Raw genomic sequence first — 21478 nt, 5'->3', positions numbered from 1 at the left:
CCAGACCGATGCTCTATCCATTGAGCCAAACCGGCCAGGGCTGAATCTCACCTTTCTTAATCGATGTAGGCATTCCTCTATCCCTTGCGAAATGTGGGGTAGGAGGAAAGAGCCCTGCTTGTCAGGCTCGGCAGGTCCTTCCTACATTAAGCCATCTTGTCCTTCAAGCCACATTTCTTTAACCGCTAACCTGTGTCTAACGTGGATGGCTGTAGGGAGACTTTCTACATGAGGAAATGTGTTTTTTCAGACTTACCTTCAGTTAAATGATTTCCTCAGTTATTCAGGAAGCTCTGGAAATGTTTCCAGCTTCCGGAAGTAGGAACTGGTCATTTGTTTAGCCATCCTGTAAGACTGGGGATATGCCAAATGAAGGCACACTGACCAGCTCAGTGAAGCTCGGTGGACTGGTAGGTTTTGTCACTTGCTAATGGCCAGTCAATGGGAACTGAGGCTACCTGCAAGTTCTTTGAAACATGTGACGTCACCGTGACGTCATTGTCTATTAGTCCGACCTCTGGGCCATCCACAGTTTGGCTTCTCTTGGCTATTCTTTCCCTTGACTCTGAGTCACTGTTTCTATGTCTGAATATATTTAAGAGACTCAGATTCTGTTATCTTCCTCTGAAGCGTATTGGCTCTTGTTTTAGGGGACAATTAAATTACTGGCTGATCATCTTGAACTTATTTAGCCTGGTCTTATGCTTTGTTGGTGCAGTTACGTGATGAGCCCACGAAGTAGTAGGCCATTCTGCAGGCCACCAGCAAATCTAGGGACTCAGGGTTTCTCCGTGCATCAGCTCAGGTGTCCCCTCCGAAGTCTCAGGGTCCCATTTTCCCCCAAATAAGGGCCCTGGCCTTGTCACAGAGGTTTGCTGGATTGAAGAACTCACCTTCTCTGGAGCTCTGCTGTCTGTGTGACCGAGGCCCGCGCCTGAGCCTCAGCTTTCCTGCCCGCTGCTGTGGGAGATGAGATTCTCCTTAGAATCTGCTGCCGGAGGCCCTGCCTTTCACACTTGCCTGAAGCCGATGAAAGACAATCTTTCATTGTCTTTCTCCAGTTCATTGAGAGCCATCCGATCCATTGTTCCCATGTGCTTATTTCCCAGTGCTTCAGATACTGCCAGCGCTGTGCTCTGCACCAGCAGGGAGGGCAACCTCAGTCACTTCCTATGAAAGTTTTAATAACTGCAACATGCCAGAGACTGCTCGTGCTCTGCCTGACACCACTGATGGCTCTCCCTGCCAGCCAGCTGGCCATGACCCAGCTCCAGGACTTCATTTTATTTATTGATATTTTAAATTTAAATTTTAATTTTTAAATATATTTTATTGATTTTTTTTACAGAGAGGAAGGGAGAGGGATAGAGAGCTAGAAACATCGATGAGAGAGAAACATCGATCAGCTGCCTCCTACACAACCCCCACCGGGGATGTGCCCGCAACCAATGTACATGCCCCTGACCAGAATCGAACCTGGGACCCTTCAGTCCGCAGGTTCTCGCTCTATCCACTGAGCCAAACCTGTTTTGGCTAGGACCCCGTTTTAGAGCCTTCTTCCTCACTCCACTCCCAGCACCAGACTTGATACAGAGATTTTGCGGGTGGTTTATTCGTAAGTGCTCTGAGCAGCAGTGTCTGGGAGAGAGTGAGAGAAGCAGGCGTAGGCAGAGGGAGTAGTTGAACTGCAAAGTAGCTACATAAAAAGCCCTCAGCTGGTCCCATGGATGACCCTTCAGAGTTGTCTCAGGTTAGTGAGTGGCCTGGTCCTGGGCATCCTCGCGCAGGAAGCCATTGGGAAGCGGGCAGCTCGCTTCGGCGGAGGCATTTCAGGGGGCATCCTGACCAGGGTGCTCTGCCCAGGCAGTGCTCCCACGTGAGGGCATGCCTGTGCCAGCCCATGCCTGTGCCAGCCCAACATGGTTCAGGATCCACTGTACGATCTCTGGTTGAAAGAACTGGTCTGGCTTCAGTCCATTTCCAGCTTCTCCTAGGGCAGTGGTCGGCAAACTCACTAGTCACGAGCCATAGTTTGCCGACCACTGTCCTAGGGGATGCAGAGACAGTAGGTTGGTGAGACGAATGAAGGAATGTGTGCTAAGCTTTGGCACACAGTCACAGAAGCAATGACTTCCCAGATGAGAACAAGGGGAGCCTTCTTTCCGGGAGCCTGCGGACATTCTACAGGTCATGGTGTTGAAACCACTAATCCATCTGCTTACAGGGCATAATCCTGTGTTGCTGTAGAAATATGCTTGGTCATAAAACTCCACCCCAGGTGCACTGTTTTTCCTTTCTAAACTCTGAAAATTTCTAATTGCAAAGCGCATCTGGCTTCAAAGATTTTAATAAGAGATTGTGAACCTATGAGATACCAAAACGTTGTTGAACTAATACACTTGCTCTTTAACTCGCAGCAAACCAAGAGATCTTAAATAAAGTTGAAGTTCAATATAAGACTCTTCCCGGATGGAACACAGACATATCAAATGCAAGGACGTTCAAAGAGCTGCCTGTGAACGCGCAAAATTACGTCCGATTTATTGAAGATGAGCTTCAGATTCCAGGTAAATAGAAACAGTTATGAACAACTGTCTGCTTTCTCTACTTTTGACTGGACTGTCTACCTTTGAAATAGGATAAAAGATTATTATTCATAGAGCACTTGTGATTTGCATAGATGCCCAGGAAGAAATGAAAGAAATTTATTCTTTAGAGTAAATATAACCATCTTTCTCTAATCCTTCATGTGCCTGAGGACAATATATTCCTCTCACCATTTTTTATCCTGTCTTAATTCTGTTAGCCTGCTTTTCACCCTATGACATTGATTCTTGTTTCCTTCTCCCTCTTAAATCACCTCCTTTTGTGTCTTCATTACCACCAAAATAGTGCGGTGTTTTGTTGTTGTTGTTATTGTTTGTTTGTTGTTTTGTTTTTTTTAATACCACCTTATATTTATTTTATTTTTATTTTTAATTTAAAAAAAATATATTTTATTGATTTTTTACAGAGAGGAAGAGAGGGATAGAGAGCTAGAAACATTGATGAGAGAGAAACATTGACCAGCTGCCTCCTACACACTCTCTACCGGGGATGTGCCCGCAACCAAGGTACATGCCCTTGATTGGAATCGAACCTGGGACCCCTCAGTCCACAGACCGACGCTCTATCCACTGAGCCAAATCGGTTTCGGCAATGTGTGATTTTTTTCATTTGGAATTAACCCACCATTGAGAATTGGAGGAGTTTCCTGACTAGACATTAGAAAATAATAGGTACAGAAGATAGGAACTCTAGTTTGAAAAAATGTGAGAGAAGAATAAAGAAGAAAAACATGTCAGCTGGCCAGAGGATTAGGCATAACCAGGTTACGGCCGTGACTAGCTGTGTGAGGTCTTTGTTTTACCGCATGGCTTTCCCCTTTTATTTGCACTGATGGGATCTGAGAAACAGGAAGTGAAGTGGGGGGAGGTAACCTCCTATTCTGATTTTTCATCTCAAACATGAATTATGTTTTCTATTTTGCTACCTGCTCCTTCCAGTTTTTCCAATTCAGTCAACTCACCCTTTAGTCAACATTGTTTGAAATATAAACAATGAATTTAACAGTGGTTCTGTAAAATTCATAAGATTTGCCCAGGAGGTGCAGATGATCAGAGATGCCCATAGGCTGGTACAGTAGGCAATTCCTAAGGCCGTGCAAGTTAACACCACTGTTAACTTTCTTCCAGAAAGTTCTACCTTTATGAGATATAAAAGGTACTGTGACACCTCAGTATCATCTTAGCATCATCCATTCATCAAAGGGGCTTATCTTTTCTAGTTATTAGGAACTTATCCAAAGGTTCTTTAGGTCTCTGCTGGTTTGGGCCGATATTTTTTATCCTAATTATTAGGAAGTGAGGAATTGTAAATACTGTGCATTAAAACAGGAACTGGTAAAGCAAACTACTCTGTGCTGGATCCCACCTGCACACTCTGATGGTTTAGAAATTGGCACCATCTGCTACAGAACAGAACAAAAGGGAACGAAAGGCACCTAGGGCAAAATTAAATGGTGACAATGAGAAAAGCTTGGGGCGGGGGGGAGTGAAGGGGGGTAAGGATCTCTTATCCCAAAGATTCAGCATTATAAACGAATTAATACAATTCTTATACTTTATGTTCCTCTCTCAGTTAAGTGGATTGGTGTAGGGAAGTCCAGAGAGTCTATGATTCAACTCTTCTAAGGATTTCCAGTCACCCAAGAAACACTCCTTGAGAAGGGGACAAAGGACTTGCTTCACTATGTCATTATGATCTGCAAACTTCAAGAATAAAGACATTGACGTGCATTGTAAGCCCTATAGCTGTTTCCAGCCTTTAAGATGGCTGGCTGGTGTGGAGGTAAGCTTCGGCATATTCCAGTGTCTGCGGCCTTGGCTGGCACAGTTGCCGACATCATCTGTTGCTCCTGCTGCTCATGGTGCCATGTTTTCTTTCGTGTTTAGTAATAGTATAATCCATGTTGTTTGAAACCCAAACTAGAATGACTTTCAATGGGGTTTTTCTTTATTATCGTCCTTGTGTGTTCATAGGTTTACCTCTATTAAATGGTAAGAACAATTAATGCAGTTTTGCACAAATATTTTTACATTCTGATTTTTCAGTTCTGTCATTGTAACCTTTGCTGTTAGAACAAAAAAGGATAAGAGAGGAGTTCTGTAAACTTTTGTAATGCTATGAATTCTGTTTAAATTGTGAACTGTTTATTTTCTGCTAAGACCATTGCGAATTCGAGCTTTGGCGGGAGGAGGGTGATATATATTCATGGGTCCTTTAATTTGTACAGAACACAAAACTTATTTCTCTCTATAAATTATTTAATACATTGAACAGATGTTCAAAGAGATAAGGTGTTCACTAATACAGTACTCTTAATGTTAAAAAATAGTCATTAAAAGATCTATTGTGATATTAAATCTGGAATGAATTGGTTTCCTGTTTTATCTTACCATTATTTTTTAATTTAGTGCATTGTTTTTTCAACATTGTGCCTGCCAGTATGCCTACAAAATCACCTGTGAGTGTCCAAATGAACCCCAATTGTTGGTCATGCCTTTATTTCTCTTTTCTTGGGGGGAAAAAATAAAAAAGAGGTGTAATTTTAAGCATTAGGCTTCACATATTGTGTTGTAGACTATCCTTCAGTGAACTATCTTGAATGTTAAATTAGGTGCCACTTAAATTTATTTTATTATTCCATCAGTAGCTGATTAAAAAGAACCAGATATTTCTAGTATACTTGTATTGTGTTTTTGTTTCGACAAGAGAAGTAGTTGTGGTAATATTAGTGTATATAAGAAGGAGTTTTATCCCTGCTGTGTGGGGGGATAAGGTGGGGAGAGAGCAAGACAGAATCTTTGACATTTTGTCTTCACTAGATATATTTTTTATTAATACTTAGTTCAGGAAAAATATTAAAATAAGAGCAGCCTTGTTGGATTTAATAAATAAGAAGGATAGTACAGATAATCTTACAAAGCCCACTGCTGATCAGTAATGATCTTTATATAAAATAATAATTTATACTTGGTACATAATAACTAAAGTTTACTTATTCTAATGGAAGTTGACTTGGCTTTTATTTATTCTTGCTTTTTTCATCTTCCTACTTGGACTTTAAAGCTGCCCAGAGATGTAAGCTCCATTAGAAGTAAGCATGTCTTTTGTTAGTTTAAATATATTTTTATTGATTTCAGAGAGGACGGGAGAAAGATAGAAATAATAAATATGAGAGAGAATCATTGATCGGCTGCCTCCTGCACGGAATGGAGCCTGTAACCCGGCATGGCCCTGACCGGGAGTTGAACCATGACCACCTGGTTCATAGGACAACACTCAACCACTGAGCCACACCGACCAGGCACACTCTTATCTGGCTGCAAGCATTACCGTATTGAAACATTTTCAGCAATGGTCCAGAAGCAGACAGAAATAACCCATCTTTGAGTCAGGAGTGTACTAAATTTTTACCCAAAAAGTGTTACTCTTTTTTTTTTTTTTTTTTTTAAATTCCAGTGACCCTTGGTTGGCTCTTTACACCTGAGACTGAGACAGTGCAAAGCTACATGAATCCGTTCTTGGCGGAAGCTTTTGACTGGTAGGCTTCACTTTGGGGTATTGAGCTGGGAACCAATTAGTATGATGGGGAGTCTCAGGGGCCAGGAGGTAGGAGTCTTTACTTTGGGATTTAATTGCTTAGAGAAGAACCTCTAGCTCTTGGCCTGGGGACCTGATGCCTAGTTGTCAACTTTCTCCCAAGGAGAGGAGGGGTAACTCTTACTTTAAATACTGTATTTTCTGGCGTATAAGTCAACCCCCTAATTTTACAGTTAAAACAAAGGTTTAGGCCTATATTAGCTGTATAAGACTACCCCCCACTTCAAAGAAAAGACTTACTTTGCTGTCAAGATCTACAGGTAATTTTTGTGCAATTTTGGTCTTTTGCCCCCGATTTTCGGTTGACTTTTTTTCGTTTCAAAAGTCGTCTTATACACCAGAAAATACGGTACTAGAGGCCCGGTGCACGAAATTCATGCAAGAGTAGATCTTCCTTCCCCCAGCTGCTTCCCTCTGGCTCCCAGGACGTGGGCTTCCCTCGCAGCCCCTGCTTCGTCCGGAAGGGCGTCTGGAAGGACATTCGGTCTAATTAGCATATTATGCTTTTATTATTATATATGTGTTCATTGATTTCCGAGAGGAAGGGAGAGGGAGAGAAAGATAGAAACATCAATGAGAGAATCATTGGCTGCCTCCAGCACGCCCCCTACTGGGGATCAAGCCTGCAACTGGGGCATGTGCCCTTGGCCGGAATGGAGCCCGAGGTCCACAGGCCGACACTCTATCTCTGAGCCAAACCGGCCAGGGCAGGAATGGTAACTGCTCACAGTTCTCCTCCCTCTCCCTTTCCCCATCTCACATCTCACTGCAGTCCTGTGCCTTACCTGGGGTCCTGCATCCCGAGCATCTCCAGGGCCTCCCTCCTCGTCCCCATCCCCAGTTCTTTTTTCCTTCTCAGGGATGCAGTTATCGAGCAGATGCCATTATTTTCCTACCTGGCCCCTCGTGGAACCACTGGACCAAATGTAAGACAGCTCACCAGCACCGGCCGCAAGACTGGTAGTGGGGCTGGGTGTTGATTCCCTGCCCTGGGATAACCAAATTGATCTGGAAAGAACTTGCACCATGTAAATATGTTAGGATTCTAACCATTGGGATACACACGGAAATTAAAAGTAGTTCTGCCCGGCCAGCGTGGCTCAGTGGTTGAGTTTCAACCTATAAACCAGGAGGTCACGGTTCAATTCCCCATCAGGAGGCAGCCAATCAATGATTCTCTCATCATTGGTGTTTCTATCTCTCTCTCCCTCTCCTTTCCTCTCTGAAATCAATAAAAATGTATTAAAAAGAAAAAGTAGGTCTGTTATCATGGTTTTAGTCTAAAAGAGTCACCTAAGAACGCCAAATATTGTTGTTTTCAAACGCCATAGCTATTTTGGTTTAAAGCTTTTATTTCAGTGCCACCTCTCTTTACAACAGTAGAACTCTGGCAGTGAGTTGATTGGTCGACGATTCGATAAAACGGTGCCTAATTTCCGGTCCCAATCTGGAATTTAAAACAAATTAATTATTTACTTTAGGACTACTCCTAAATTTTAACTCACTGTCATTTCAACAGCAATTGTATACAATAACAAAACTTATGGGATTTAGACAAAGGAACATGTTTAAAAGCTATGTGAAAAGGGACTTAGGGTTATTTTTATTTTATTTATTTTTTAATATATTTTTATTGATTTTAGAGATGAAAGAAGAGGGAGAGAAAGATAGAAACATCAATGAGAGAGAATCACTGATCGGCTGCCTCCTGCACACCCCCAATTGGGGATTGAGCCTGCAATGTACCCTTGACTGGAATTGAACCTGGGACCTGTTAGTCTGCAGGCTGATGCTCTATCCATTGAGCCATACCAGCTAGCGTCAAAGGATTATTTATGTGGCTTAATCTCTGGTTCATAATACTGAGTTTTGCAAAAATGTAATGAAAATAAATCACAAATTTGCATTGACTTCCTAAATCTAGCTTTCCCCCAAACCCTTTAAACTTTCCATTATAAATGGGCCACGTTCTTTGTATCAAACTGCAGTGGTTGCCATCCCTAAATTCACACCCATTGGCATTCCTCCTATCTCACAGCCTCTTGTCTATCACCACTAAGGATTCTGCTTATGTAAAGGAGGGTGTGGGTGGAAGACAGCAGTCATTAATAAAGTAATTGATTGACATTGCACCCACGCTTAATGAGTCAAAGACTGAAGTGTGGCTGAGTGTCATCAACCTATGAATCAAGAGGTTACTGGTTCGATTTCTGGTCAGAGCACATACCGGGTTACAGACTCAATCTCCAATAGGGGGCATGCAGGAGGCAGCCGATTGATGTTTCTCATCAATGTTGCTATCACTCTCCCTCTGCCTTCTTCTCTCTCTCTCTCTCAAAATCAATTAAAAAAAAAAAAAAAACATTAAAAAGAAAAAGACCAGAGTGTTTCTACAACAGTGTTGTAACGAGACTTCATATGTACAGTGCTATGCTCTGGATTAGGGGTTTTGCTTACATTAACACGTATTTACAGTAACCCTCAAAAGTCCACTAATATTACCACCATCTCAAATAGATTCATTAATGTGCCCAAATTTACAGGACTCGGAAGAGAAGGAGCCTCCATTGACCCAGAAATATCAGGCTGCTAAGTCCCTAATCTCTTCTCAGTTCTATTCCACCGCCCATAGCACTTCAACGGCATTGAAGCAAACACATTTCTTGAGATTTAGAACAAATAACATTTCATTGGCCCAGAGAGTACGACTAGAACTGCCCTCCCTGGAGGATTTTTAAAATCAAATTTAACTGTGATCCTGTATGTAATTCGTAACCATTTAACTTCTCAAGGCTTGCTATGGAGTTGAACAGCAACTCTTGGCCTTAAAGATTACCAAGTATTCCAGGGACCTATATCAAAGTAGTTTAGAAGTGGGAGCCATAGAGATCCTCATTGTAGAAGTTACAATGGAGCTGAATTGTACACCGTCAGCCAGGCAAATCCAACAGTAAATGGTCTCAGGATACAAGACAAACTTCTGGGGGCTTCCTGGTGACATTCCGTTTAGTGAATATATATGCCCACAGTGAATGCTATCAAACCTGAAATACTAGCATCTGATGCAGATCTAGGGGTGGAAGGAACATGGAAAATGATTTTTTAAAATGTTCACACCACTTGACAAAGTGAAATTATAGTTCATATGGATTTGGGGTGTGCCTTTGAAAGTCATCGTTGAAAAATAAAACGAAGCTGAGCTGGGGTGGCTCAGTGGTTGAACATCAACTCATGAATCAAGAAGAGGTCACTGGTTCAATTCCTAATCAGGGCACATGCCTGGGTTGCAATCCCTAGTAGGGAGCCTGCAGGAGACAGCTGATCAGTGATTCTCTCTCATCCTTGATGTTTCTCTCTCTCCCCTCTCCCTTCTCCCTTCCTCTTCGAAATCAATAATAATAATAAAAAAAATGTACATATATTGAGAATGAGTAGAGTTCCACAACAATATGTGAGGAGTGATCAGACTTGAGCTGCCTCCTCTCGAGGACATTTGCATGTCTTCATTCCTGAAGTCTCTACAGGAGCTAGGAAAGGAGGAATTCGCCCTTGGGCCAACCTCACCATTCTTCCTACGGGGACACACACCTCCCCCTCCCCTCCCCCCTCCCCTTCTTCCCCCTCCTCTCCCCAACTTGGCTGGTCCCAGATGGGCCGAGACTGCAAGCCCGCCTGAGTTGCTTCTCTGCGGCCCCGGCTGGGTTGGTCTCAGAGAGTAAGAGCAGTTGGCTTGACTTACCAAACGTGTAAAATGGCAGAGAATAGTCTTTTTGGTACGTGGTCTCTTTGTACCATGGTTCAGCAGGCTTGGAATGTCTTCGGAAACAAATATATCGGATGAGAGTTTGTTGGTCGAGTTGAGGCTGACACTGGTGTTTCCCCTCGAGAGGCATGGCCACGTCTATGAGAGGTCTAAATGAAAACAGCAACAGCTTGCTGAATGCCTGGGCGGAGCAAAGAGTTCCGTTTTCTCATCAGCTGAAATTCATTCCCCAGACATAGCCAGGAGGCCACCAGGTCAGTGTTGGCCAGACTCCGTCGGTCAAGGCCAGTCCCAGACAAACAGTCAGTAGATGGCTCAGAGATTCCAGTCCTCTGCCCCTCCCTTTGCAGCCCTTCTGTCTCAGTCACAGGTCACAGAAGGCAACCTGCCTTTCTTTTCCTTTGTATTCTTAAAAAAAAAAATTTTTATATATATATATATATATATATATATATATATATCAGAGAAGAAGGGAGAGGAAGAGAGAGAGATAGAAACATAAATGATGAGAGAGAATCGTTGATCGGCCACTTCCTGCACGACCCACACTGGGGATGGCGTCTGCAACCTGGGCATGTGCCCCAACCAGGAATTGAACCATGACCTCCTGGTTCATAGCTCGATGCTTAACCACTGAGCCACACTAGTTGGGCTTGCTTCTTTTATTCTTATCTAGAAACTTAATAAAGTAATTGATTGACATTTGCACTAGTTTTCCCCCTTGATTTTTCAGAGTCAAGCATATATTTGAGTTGGAGCAAAGGACATGGAACTGGGTATCAGAAAATGTGGATAGATTCCAGTCTTAGCTTTTAGGCTAACCCAACTGCACCTCAATCAAGACATGCCCCTTCCCTGGGCTGCATCCTTCTCATCTAATTGGGTCTGATTGACCTCTAAAACTATTTCCGGTGCCATCTATTCAGTGTAGACTCTGTGCTGCTGTGTGGATGCCAGGGTGCCCTTGTCTGTGCATGGAGGATAACCAGGAGTTGATTATATCAAAGGCGATTAAGAGAAAAAGAGAAGTTTGTAAAATATGCCAGATGAACTCAGAGTAATAGCAATCATATTTTCAGTGCCTACTATGCTCTGGGATTTTATATCAATTATTTTGTTTAACAGGTAAGAAAATAGATTCGGAGATGCAAATGAAAATTGTCTAAGATCAAACATTTCATAAAGTTAGTTACTCAGATTGCTGCTTTTAACTCCTGTGATTTCCAGCCTCGACAAACTAGAGGGCAATATCAAAGTATCTTTTTTGTTGTTGTTGTTGTTAAAATTATATCCACAGAGGCAGAAACCATTCGGGTCAAATTTGTAATTTTACTGCGAAGGGAACAGACTCAGGAAAAGTTAAATTATTTGACTAAGGTGAAACTCTAAACTCATGGTGATTACACTTCTTAGATAATTTAGTAAAGATTCTTATTTATTGCTGACTATAAAAGTAATATATGCTCCCTAGAGAAAATCTGGAAACTAAAATATAAAACACAAACACCATTCATCTCACCACTCATAAATAACTGTTGTTAACAGTATGGTGTATTTCCTTCTAAATGTTTTCTATTCATCAAATAATAATCATTAATATTGTTTTCATACTCATTTTTGTTATTACAAAACTAGAGGCCCGTTGCACAAAGATTTGTGCAAGAATAGGCCTTCCTTCCGCCGGCTTTGCTCCCGGCCATCCGGGAGCCTGCAAGTCCTTGCTCTCAGCCAGCGCACCACTCCTGTAGCTCCCTCCATCCTCCCACCCTCCCCCTCATAGCAGGCTTCCTGCCCCACCCGCCACTCCCGCACATTCATATGCAAATTAACTCAAAAACCGTTGTTGGGTTAATTTGCATGCTCACTCCTGATTGGCTGGTGGGTGTTGCAGGGGTATGGTCAATTTGCATATTTCTCTTTTATTAGTGTAGGTGTGATTCCTGTTTAAAAAAAAATGTGTCATTCTAACTTCAGTGTAATTGTTAGGTGTCTCACCTGGGAGAGCTCCTTACAGCATGGACTCGTGCCAGCTGCCCAGGGAGGTAGCCAAGGACATCCTTTCCTTGATGAGCAATGTGTGAGCTGGTGGAGAAAGTGAGGGGCGAGAAAAAGGCAATTATTACGATCAGTTCTTTAGAGAGGAGTGCCAGCTGTGATGTAATTCAAGAAGATATTCGGTCTTTGCCCCCCTTTCCTGGCACAGAACTCCTTGGACTCCCCCCTTCCCTCCAACTTTTAATTAATTAGCTAATTAATTATTTTTTTTTATTTCAAGACAGTATTTTAATTACAGTTGACATTAAATATTATCTTGGTTTCAGTTGCATGGCATTGTGACAAGACCTTTATATAATTTATAAAGTGATTCCCCCCGATAAGTCTAGTACCCACCTGGCACCACACATAATTATTGAAGTATTATTGACTACCTTCCCAATGTTATACCCCTTTGGACTTTCTTGATGAGAGTGTCTTTTTTTTTTTGTTTGTTTTTTGTTTTTTCATTTTTATTTATTTATTTTTTTAATATATTTTATTGATTTTTTTTTTACCCCCTCCCTCCCTCCCACACATCCCCTCCCTCCCCAGAGTTTTGTGTCCATTGGTTGCACTTATATGCATGTATACAAGTCCTTCGGTTGATCTATTATCTCCCCCAGATCTTCCTCCCGTCCCCACTGTAACTTGACAGTCTACTTGTTCATATACTGTCTCTATATCTATCTTATGGTTCACCAGTTTATAATGTTCTTTATTATCCACAAATGAGTGAGGTCATGTGGTGTTTCTCTTTCATTGATTGGCTTATTTCACTCAGCATGATGTTCTCCAATTCCATCCAGGATGCTGCAAATGATGAGAAATCCTTCTTTTTTATGGCAGCATAGTATTCCATTGTGTAGATGTACCATAGTTTTTGGATCCAATCATCTGCTGACGGACACTTAGGCTGTTTCCAAATTCTGGCTATTGTAGATTGTGCTGCTATGAACATAGGGGTGCATATATCCTTTCTGATTGGTGTTTCAAGTTTCTTGGGATATATTCCTAGAAGTGGGATTACTGGGTCAAATGGGAGTTCCATTTTCAGTTTTTTGAGGAAACTCCACACTGTTCTCCACAGTGGTTGCACCAGTCTACATTCCCACCAGCAGTGCGCGAGGGTTCCTTTTTCTCCGCAACCTCGCCAACACTTGTCGTTTGTTGATTTGTTGATGTTGGCCATTCTGACAGGTGTGAGATGGTACCGCATTGTTGTTTTGATTTGCATCTCTCGGATAATTAGTGACTTTGAGCATGTTTTCATGTGCTTTTTGGCCTTCCTTCTGTCTTCTTTTGAAAATATTCTATTTAGGTCCATTGCCCATTTTTTAATTGGATCATTCATCTTCCTTTTATTTAGTTGTATAAGCTGTTTGTAGATGTTGGAGATTAAACCTTTATCAGTGGTAACATTTGCAAATATGTTCTCCCACACAGTGGGCTTTCTTGTTGTTTTGTTGATGGTTTCTTTTGCTGTAAAAAAGCTTTTTATTTTGATGTAGTCCCATTTGTTTATTTTCTCTTTAGCTTCCATTGCACTAGGGGTAGTATCAGTGAAGAAGTTTTTTTGGCATACGTCTGAGATTTTGTTGCCTGTGGATGCTTCAAGTATTTTTATGGTTTCCCGTCTGATGTTTAAGTCCTGTATCCATTTTGAGTTTATTTTTGTGTATGGTGTAAGTTGGTGATCTAGTTTCATTCTTTTGCATGTATCTGTCCAATTTTCCCAACACCATTTATTGAAGAGACTGTCTTGACTCCATTGTATATTAGTGCCTCCTTTGTCAAATATTAATTGAGCATAGTGATTTGGGTTGATATCTGGGTTCTCGATTTGATTCCATTGATCTATATGTCTGTTTTTGTGCCAGTACCAGGCTGTTTTGAGAACAGTGGCTTTGTAATACAGTTTGAAGTCTGGTATTGAGATACCTCCTACTTTACTCTTCTTTCTCAGGATTGCTGTGGCTATTCGGGGTCTTTTATTGTTCCAAATGAACTTTTGGAGAGTTCTTTCTAGGTCAGTGAAATATGCCGTTGGTATTTTAATGGGGAGTGCATTGAACTTATAGATTGCTTTAGGAAGTATGGACATTTTGATGATGTTGATTCTACCAATCCATGAACATGGTATGTTCTTCCATCTGTTTACATCTTCCTCTATTTCTTTTTTCAGTGTCGTGTAGTTTTCCGCAAATAGGTCCTTTACTTCCTTAGTTAAGTTTATTCCTAGGTATCTTAATTTTTTTGGTGCGATCGTAAATGGAATTGCTTTTTTAGTCTCTGTTTCTATAAACTCACTGTTGGTGTATAGAAATGCCATAGATTTCTTGGTGTTAATTTTGTATCCTGCTACATTGCCAAATTCATTTATTAAGCCAATTAGTTTTTTAATGGAGTCTTTTGGGTTTTTTATATACAATATCATGTCGTCTGCAAATAAGGATAACTTTACTTCTTCTTTTCCAATTTGGATGCCTTTTATTTCCTCCTCTTGTCTAATTGCAATGGCTAGTACTTCCAGTACTATGTCAAAGAGGAGTGGCGATAGTGGGCATCCCTGTCTTGTTCCTGTTCTTAGAGGGAATGGTTTTAGTTTTTGCCCATTGAGTATGATGTTTGCTGTGGGTTTATCATATATAGCTTTTATTACGTTGAGGTATGATCCTTGTACTCCCACCTTGTTAAGAGTTTTTATCAGGAAAGGGTGTTGGATTTTATCAAATGCTTTTTCTGCATCAATTGATATGACTATATGATTTTTATCTTTCAACTTGTTTATGTGATGTATCACGTTTATTGATTTGCGGATATTGTACCAACCTTGCATTCCTGGTATAAATCCTACTTGGTCATGGTGTATGATCTTTGTGATGCTCTGCTGGAGCCGATTTGCTAGAATTTTGTTGAGGATTTTGGCATCTATGTTCATGAGGGATATTGGCCTGTAATTCTCTTTCATTGAGTTGTCTTTATCGGGTTTTGGTATTAGGGTGATGCTGGCTTCGTGTCTTTTTTTTTTTAATCCTGTTTTCAGGTTCAGGTTTAAGGAATCATCAGGAAATATTTGACGTGTCAGTTTCAAAATATCAGGGGGAAAAATGCAATGGTATTTAAAACCAGTGGGGCAAATGTTGATTATAGTTGAAAAGTGGGAATTAGAAAATGGGGGTTTCTGCCGGGACTGGTTTGGCTCAGTTGATAGAGCGTCGGCCTGTGGACTGAAAGATCCCTGGTTCGGTTCTGGTCAAGGGCATGTATGTACCTTGGTTGTGGGCACATCCCCAGTAGGGGGTGTGCAAGAGGCAGCTGATTGATGATTCTCTCTCATCGATGTTTCTAACTCTCTATCCCTCTCTCTTCCTCTCTGTAAAAAATCAATAAAATATATATTAAAAAAGAAAAGAAAATGGGGGTTTCTTATATTCTCTACTATATATATATATATATATATATATATATATATATATATATATATATATATATATTTCAGAGAGGAAGGGAGAGGGAGAGGGAGATAGAAACATCAATGATGAGAGATGCATCAAGCCCGCAACCCTGGGCATGTGCCATGACCGGGAATTGAACTATGACCTCTTGGTTCATAGATCGATGCTTAACCACTGAGCCACACTAGCCAGGCTATAATACACTTTTTATTTTAGAAAGTTTTTTGCTGGTGGCGGTGGAAAACACATTTGAGGACAATCTGACTAGGAGTAGAAAGGCTGGTTAGGAGGAGATTTTAGTGGTTTATGTGGGGCATGGTGAAGCTCTGAGCAATGTGTTGAAAAGGTGGATGGAGAGCAGAGGATGGAGGTAAAAGATGGGAGCTGTCCAAGGCCAGGCTTAGGCTTCAGGCTTTGGGAAGATGCTGCCATTCCCTGCGAGAGGGGACACCGGACGATGGCCATTGTTGGATGGCTATAGCGTTTGGGAGGTGTGCAGTCTTTTAGGACCTTCCACAGATTCCGAGTGCTCAGTAGGTGCTGTAAGAACTCCAGGAAAAAGCCCTGATTGGTTTGGCTCAGTGGTAGAGCGTCGGTCTGCTGACTGAAGGGTCCCAGGTTCGATTCCGGTCGAGGGCATGTATCTTGGTTGCGGGCACATCCCTGATAGGGGATGTGCAGGAGGCAGCTGATCAATGTTTCTCTCTCATTGATGTTTCTAACTCTATCCCTCTCCCTTCCTCTCTGTAAAAAAAATCAATAAAATATATATTTAAAAAAAAAAAAAGGAATTCCAGGGAAGCGTCAGTAGAAAGTAGTTCATGGTTTTGTATGAAGTAACTCGTCAATAGGTGCTGGTGATGAATGAAAACTTAAGCTATATCCCTCCCGTCCAAACATCATTTACGGAATGTACGTAACCAACTCTGCACGCCCTGCTGGGTTCTAGCTGACTCAGCAGCAGTTCTTGTCCTCACAGTGCTCTTCCTGTGCCGAAACAGTGGTCTGAATAAAGGCCAATGGGTCTAGGCCAGTGGTCGGCAAACTCATCAGCCAACAGAGCCAACTATCAACAGTGCAACGATTGAAATTTCTTTGGAGAGCCACATTTTTTAGAGTTAAATTTCTCCTAATGCCACTTCTTCAACATAGACTCACTCGCCCAGGGTGTGGTAATTTTGTGGAAGAGCCACACTCAGAGGACCAAAGAGCCGCATGTGGCTTGCGAGCCGCAGTTTGCCGACCACTGGTCTAGGATTTGGGCAGGTGTCTAGCGTTTGGGGAGGCAAATAGGATGAGGCAATTTCAGAAATCAAGACTTGGCCAGAGTTGGGGTCAGAGTGGGGCATGGGGGGACCAGTGGGGTCCCCACTTCCTACCTGGGATGAAAGGCGAGCTCTGTGAGCAGGGCGGACCTGTCTGTCTGTGCAAACAGGACCTCGGGGAGCTCTGATTTTCAGAGAAACCACAGGCTGTCTGGGCCTGCCCCGTGGTGGGTAATATGACCGAGGTCTTTATGGTAACTAACAGTGGGCACTGAGTCATAAGGAGAGAGAGGAGTTGGCACAATGGTGGGAACAAATGACATTTCTTTTTTTAAAATATATTTTACTGATTTTTTACAGAGAGGAAGAGAGAGGGATAGAGAGTTAGAAACATCAATGAGAAAGAATCATCAATCAGCTGCCTCTTGCACACCCCCCACTGGGGATGTACCTGCAACCAAGGTACATGCCTTTGACCGGAATCGAACCTGGGACCTTTCAGTCCACAGGCCGACGCTCTATCCACTGAGCCAAACCGGTTTCGGCCAAATGACATTTCTGAGTGCCCGGGATGGGAGCCTGGCTTCTGTCGGTGCCATCCAGGTCTGAATGATTCCCCGGGGCCATGTGCCAGTTTATTAGACGCCAGTGGAGCTCCAGAGCGGCACTGGCTTCTCCCGGCGGCTGTGCTGTGTGCCCGGCTGTGCTCTGACCATGGATCCTCCCCTCGCTGAGCGGAGGTGGCAGCCAGCTGTTTGGGAAGGAGCCCTCCACCAGCACCAGCTAACACTCTGCCATTGAGCTTGTGGGGTGACCCCTGGGCAGGTTTGGCCCAGGAACGGACAGTGGAGACGTGTGTAAGGTGGGTGATGGAGGGTGGGGGCGGAAGATGTGACACTTTGCCTCTAATTAAGGTGACCAGATCGTCCTGTTTTTGGCGGGACAGTCCCGATTTTTAACAATTTTTCCCCCATCCTGCAGCGTTTTTAAAAAAAAGTCCCGATTTTGCCGAAACAGGTTTGGCTCAGTGGATAGAGCGTCGGCCTGTGGACTGAAAGGTCCCAGGTTCGATTCCAGTCAAGGGCATGTACCTTGGTTGCGGGCACATCCCCAGTAGGGGGTGTGCAAGAGGCAGCTGATCGATGATTCTCTCTCATCGATGTTTCTAACTGTCTGTCCCTCTCTCTTCCTCTCTGTAAAAAAAAAAATCAATAAAATATATTTAAAAAAAGAAAAAAGAAAAGAAAGAAACATCAATGAGAGAGAATCATCGATCAGCTGCCTCCTGCACACCTCCCACTGGGGATATGCTCGCAACCCAGGTACTTGCCCTTGACCGGAATCGAACCCGGGACCTTTCAGTCCACAGGCCGAACCCGGGACCTTTCAGTCCACAGTCCACTGAGCCACACCGGTTTCAGCATCGGTTTCTGCCTTTGCCCTCCTTGGATGGGGCGGGAGTCCGCTGTGTCTGATGCATTATTTACAGCCCAGGACAGCTCGGCTCTCCCAGGCAACGCACTCAGTTCAGACAAGAGCAGACCTGTCCCCTGGGAGGGTGACTGGAACCACAGACACCATTCGATATGCCCCCGGGAGGTGGGGTGTGTCTGTCCCCGAGGGGGCTGCGGCTGGGACTGCCATTCTGTTCTGTCTGCCTCCTGCTGCCCGGAGATCATCGGAGATGATCTCACCCAGTTCTCACGGTCACCTCGCCAGGTAAATATTTACACCTGGTTGTGCAAGAGGAGCCTGAGGCTCAGAGAGCAGACTTTCTATTGATAAATGTTACCGCTAGCATCTGCCAGAGCCACGAGTCAAACCCAGTCCTCCAGACTCCGTGTTGCATCCAGAGTCATCTATATGGCCGGGACCGGTTTGGCTCAATGGATAGAGCGTTGGCTTGGGGACTGAAGGGCCCCGGGTTCGATTCCGGTCAAGGGCATGTACCTTGGTTGCGGGAATATCCCCAGTAGGGGGTGTGCAAGAGGCAGCTGATCGATGACTCTCTTTCATTGATGTTTCTAACTATCTCCCTTCCTCTCTGTACAAAAATCAATAAAATATATTTCAAAAATAAATAAATAAATAAATAAATAAATAAATAAATAAAAATTATTAAAAATAAAAGCAGAGTCATCTATATGTATGTATGATTACATTTTCCAGAAGAGTTTAGTGTTTTTAAAAAATAAGATATTTTACATTCTCTTACTTGTACTGTCTTTTGTTTGTTTGTTTGTTTGTTTTTTAATCCTCACCTGATATTTTCCCATTGATTTTTTAGGGAGAGTGGAATAGAGAAAGAAACATCCATATGAGAGAGACACATTGATTGGTTGCTTCCTGCACACACCCGGACCAGGGCCAGGGATCAAATTTGCACCCAAAGTACGTGCCCTTGACTGGAATCGAACCCAGGACCTGTCAGTCCGTGGGCCAATGCTCTATCCACTGGGTCATGACTCCCTGACTGATGGGCAGGCAGGAAGCAGATGTCAGAGACCAAAGGAATAGGAAAAGAAAGAAGACATGGCAGTTTTAGCTGCTGCCATTCAATGAAACAAACATTTACGTTTGTTTAATACAGTTGAACACGTGCTCTGTGTGTCTGCAGTGTGCTAGGGATGGAGTGGTGATAAATAAAAATCTTTCCACTCAAGAGTTTGTCATCCGGAAGGAAAGCTGTATCCAGGCAACCAGCGAGTCAGGAGCCTGAGACTCGGGGGCAATAAGTCACTCAGTCAGGACAGGAGCTGATGAGGACAGGAAATGGAGGCCGCCATGCTGGGGCCTCGTCTCTAAGGCAACTGTCCCCGCCCATCTCCTCGAGGAAGAGGGAGCTCAGGTTCCTCGTCAGTCACGTGGGGGTGATACCATCACCTACACTAGGGGTGTCGAACTCAATCAGAGAAGGGGCCAAAATCTAAAATCCAGCCTAAATCGCGGGCCGAATGGTTTACTGAACAGTCATAAACTGACAATGTCATAAACTGACAGCGGAGTGCAGTGATGACAGCGCGGTGCGGGCCACATTGCAAGGCCTGGCGGGCTGGATTTGGCCCGCGGGCCTTGTGTTTGACACATGTGACCTACACCAACGATGATATGAGAGTGGTGAGAGATCTGTGACTGTCCTGATGACATAGATACTCCACCTGTTCGGGGTTGAGCTGCCCCGACCCCTCAGAGACAGCTGCCAACCAGAGTTTATGAAATGCTGACACCGGTTCTTTTTTCTGTTATCCTCTGCACCATCCTGAGTGTCTTCCCCCTGAAGGGATCTTTTCAGGGGCCGCCTGGGCTCTACAAACCATTGCAATTCCCAGCCCTGCCCCTGAGTGACGGGTCTGGAGCTTGGGGTTGGCACAAGTCAACTTTTGCATCTACGGTAGTTCTTGCTAAGAAAGTTCTCTGCGATCACAGCCATTTCCTATTTCATTTTATTTATTTATTTATTTTTAAAAAATATTTTATTGAGTTTTTACAGAGAGGAAGAGAGGGATAGAAAGCTAGAAACATCGATGAGAGAGAAACATCAATCAGCTGCCTCCTGCACACCTCCCACAGGGGATGTGCCCGCAACCAAGGTACATGCTCTTGACTGGAATCGAACCCGGGACCGTTCAGTCTCAGTGATTTAACTCTATCCACTGAGCTAAACCAGTTTGGGCTCCTATTTCATTTTATTAGGGGCTCCCACTGGCTGGAAATTCAGTCTTGCCTAGCACAGGCCAGGGTTGGGCACTGAAGGATGGATTGGATAAAAGCTTGAGCCAAAGGATCAGCAGAAGGGCGGGTCTTCGCCAGGCACTGCCAGTCACCACGAAACCAAACCAAATAAATGACAGAATCGGTTTGATTTTTTCGTCAATGAAGAATGGATTATTTCATTTTCATTTTTTTCAGCAAATGTGCATAGACCCTACCATTGTGTGACAATCAGTGGGGCAGAGGTGACGATGGTGGACTGCAGGGAGAGACAAACGAGCCCACCCTAGAGAGCTAACCAGATGTAATGGAGTGCGGGGATCTGTGGCGAGTCGGTGAGCCTGAGGGGGTGGTGAAGGATTAGGAAAAGACAGACAAGAGAAAGAAGCTGGGTCTCCATGGGACGTTGTCCTCTCTGATGGAGAGCTCATAACAACGCCCCGGACTACAGCCGCATCTGTATTTTATAGCCGATGCCACGAGGCAAAAGTAAGGGCATAGTTAAGATGTTTACAACCTTCTCATGAGTTTCAATCCCACTCAATTACATGCACCTGAACTCCATCAAGCCCACGTCACTCAGACACGTGGGGCCACGTATTCGGACCACAGGTTCAAGCTGACAACCACAGCTGTTGGCTATCATTGTGCGCCGAGGGCTCTGCCCTCCACGCTGGGGAGTGCACGTGGCCATGAGAGGACTGCGCCCTCTCATCAGTCCGAGGCTTGGACCTGTCCAAACACTGTGGCCGCTCTCCACAGGGATCAAGAGCACAGATGTTGGAGCCAGGCCAGTGGGTTCAGATCCCACCTCTGCCAATCATGGACCAGCTGTGGGGTCTTGGGATGTTCCTTAACCACTCTGTGCCTTAGTTGTACCTCCTCATCTGTACTTCAAAGTTGTTGGTGAAGGTTTAAACACAGTGGTTGCCACAGGATAAGAGTTGCATGAGTATTAACTGCTACTCCAGTGGGTAAGACCCAGAGGAAATAAAATAAGTTCCAATAAGGGCCACGAGGCCATGTTTCCAAAAAAGTGTGAG

General features: G+C 43.6%; 2 protein-coding genes across 2 annotated transcripts in view; one reads left to right on the top strand and one right to left on the bottom strand.

Moving 5' to 3' along the window:
* The window catches only part of ADSS2 (adenylosuccinate synthase 2), a 40022-nt gene extending 34741 nt beyond the window's left edge, over positions 1–5281 (top strand). Inside the window, exons 12-13 of the mRNA XM_084868920.1 lie at positions 2418–2567; positions 4180–5281. Of these exons, the coding sequence (XP_084725046.1) occupies positions 2418–2567; positions 4180–4232 (203 nt within the window). The 3' untranslated portion in view covers positions 4233–5281. The remainder of the gene's footprint in view (positions 1–2417; positions 2568–4179) is intronic.
* Positions 5282–7559: 2278 nt separating this feature from the next.
* SPMIP3 (sperm microtubule inner protein 3) overlaps positions 7560–21478 on the bottom strand; it is a gene marked incomplete at its 3' end in the record, with an annotated part of 15867 nt that continues 1948 nt past the window's right edge. The window contains exons 2-4 of the mRNA XM_084868514.1: positions 11963–12049; positions 9944–10116; positions 7560–7651 (exon numbers count right to left, since the gene is read on the bottom strand). Coding sequence (XP_084724640.1) covers positions 7560–7651; positions 9944–10116; positions 11963–12049 — 352 coding nt within the window. The remainder of the gene's footprint in view (positions 7652–9943; positions 10117–11962; positions 12050–21478) is intronic.

The sequence above is a fragment of the Pipistrellus hanaki genome, assembly GCF_964339955.1.
Source record: "Pipistrellus hanaki genome assembly, chromosome: 20".
Classification (NCBI taxonomy): Eukaryota; Metazoa; Chordata; class Mammalia; order Chiroptera; family Vespertilionidae; genus Pipistrellus; species Pipistrellus hanaki.
This window is presented reverse-complemented; position numbering and strand designations above follow the sequence as displayed.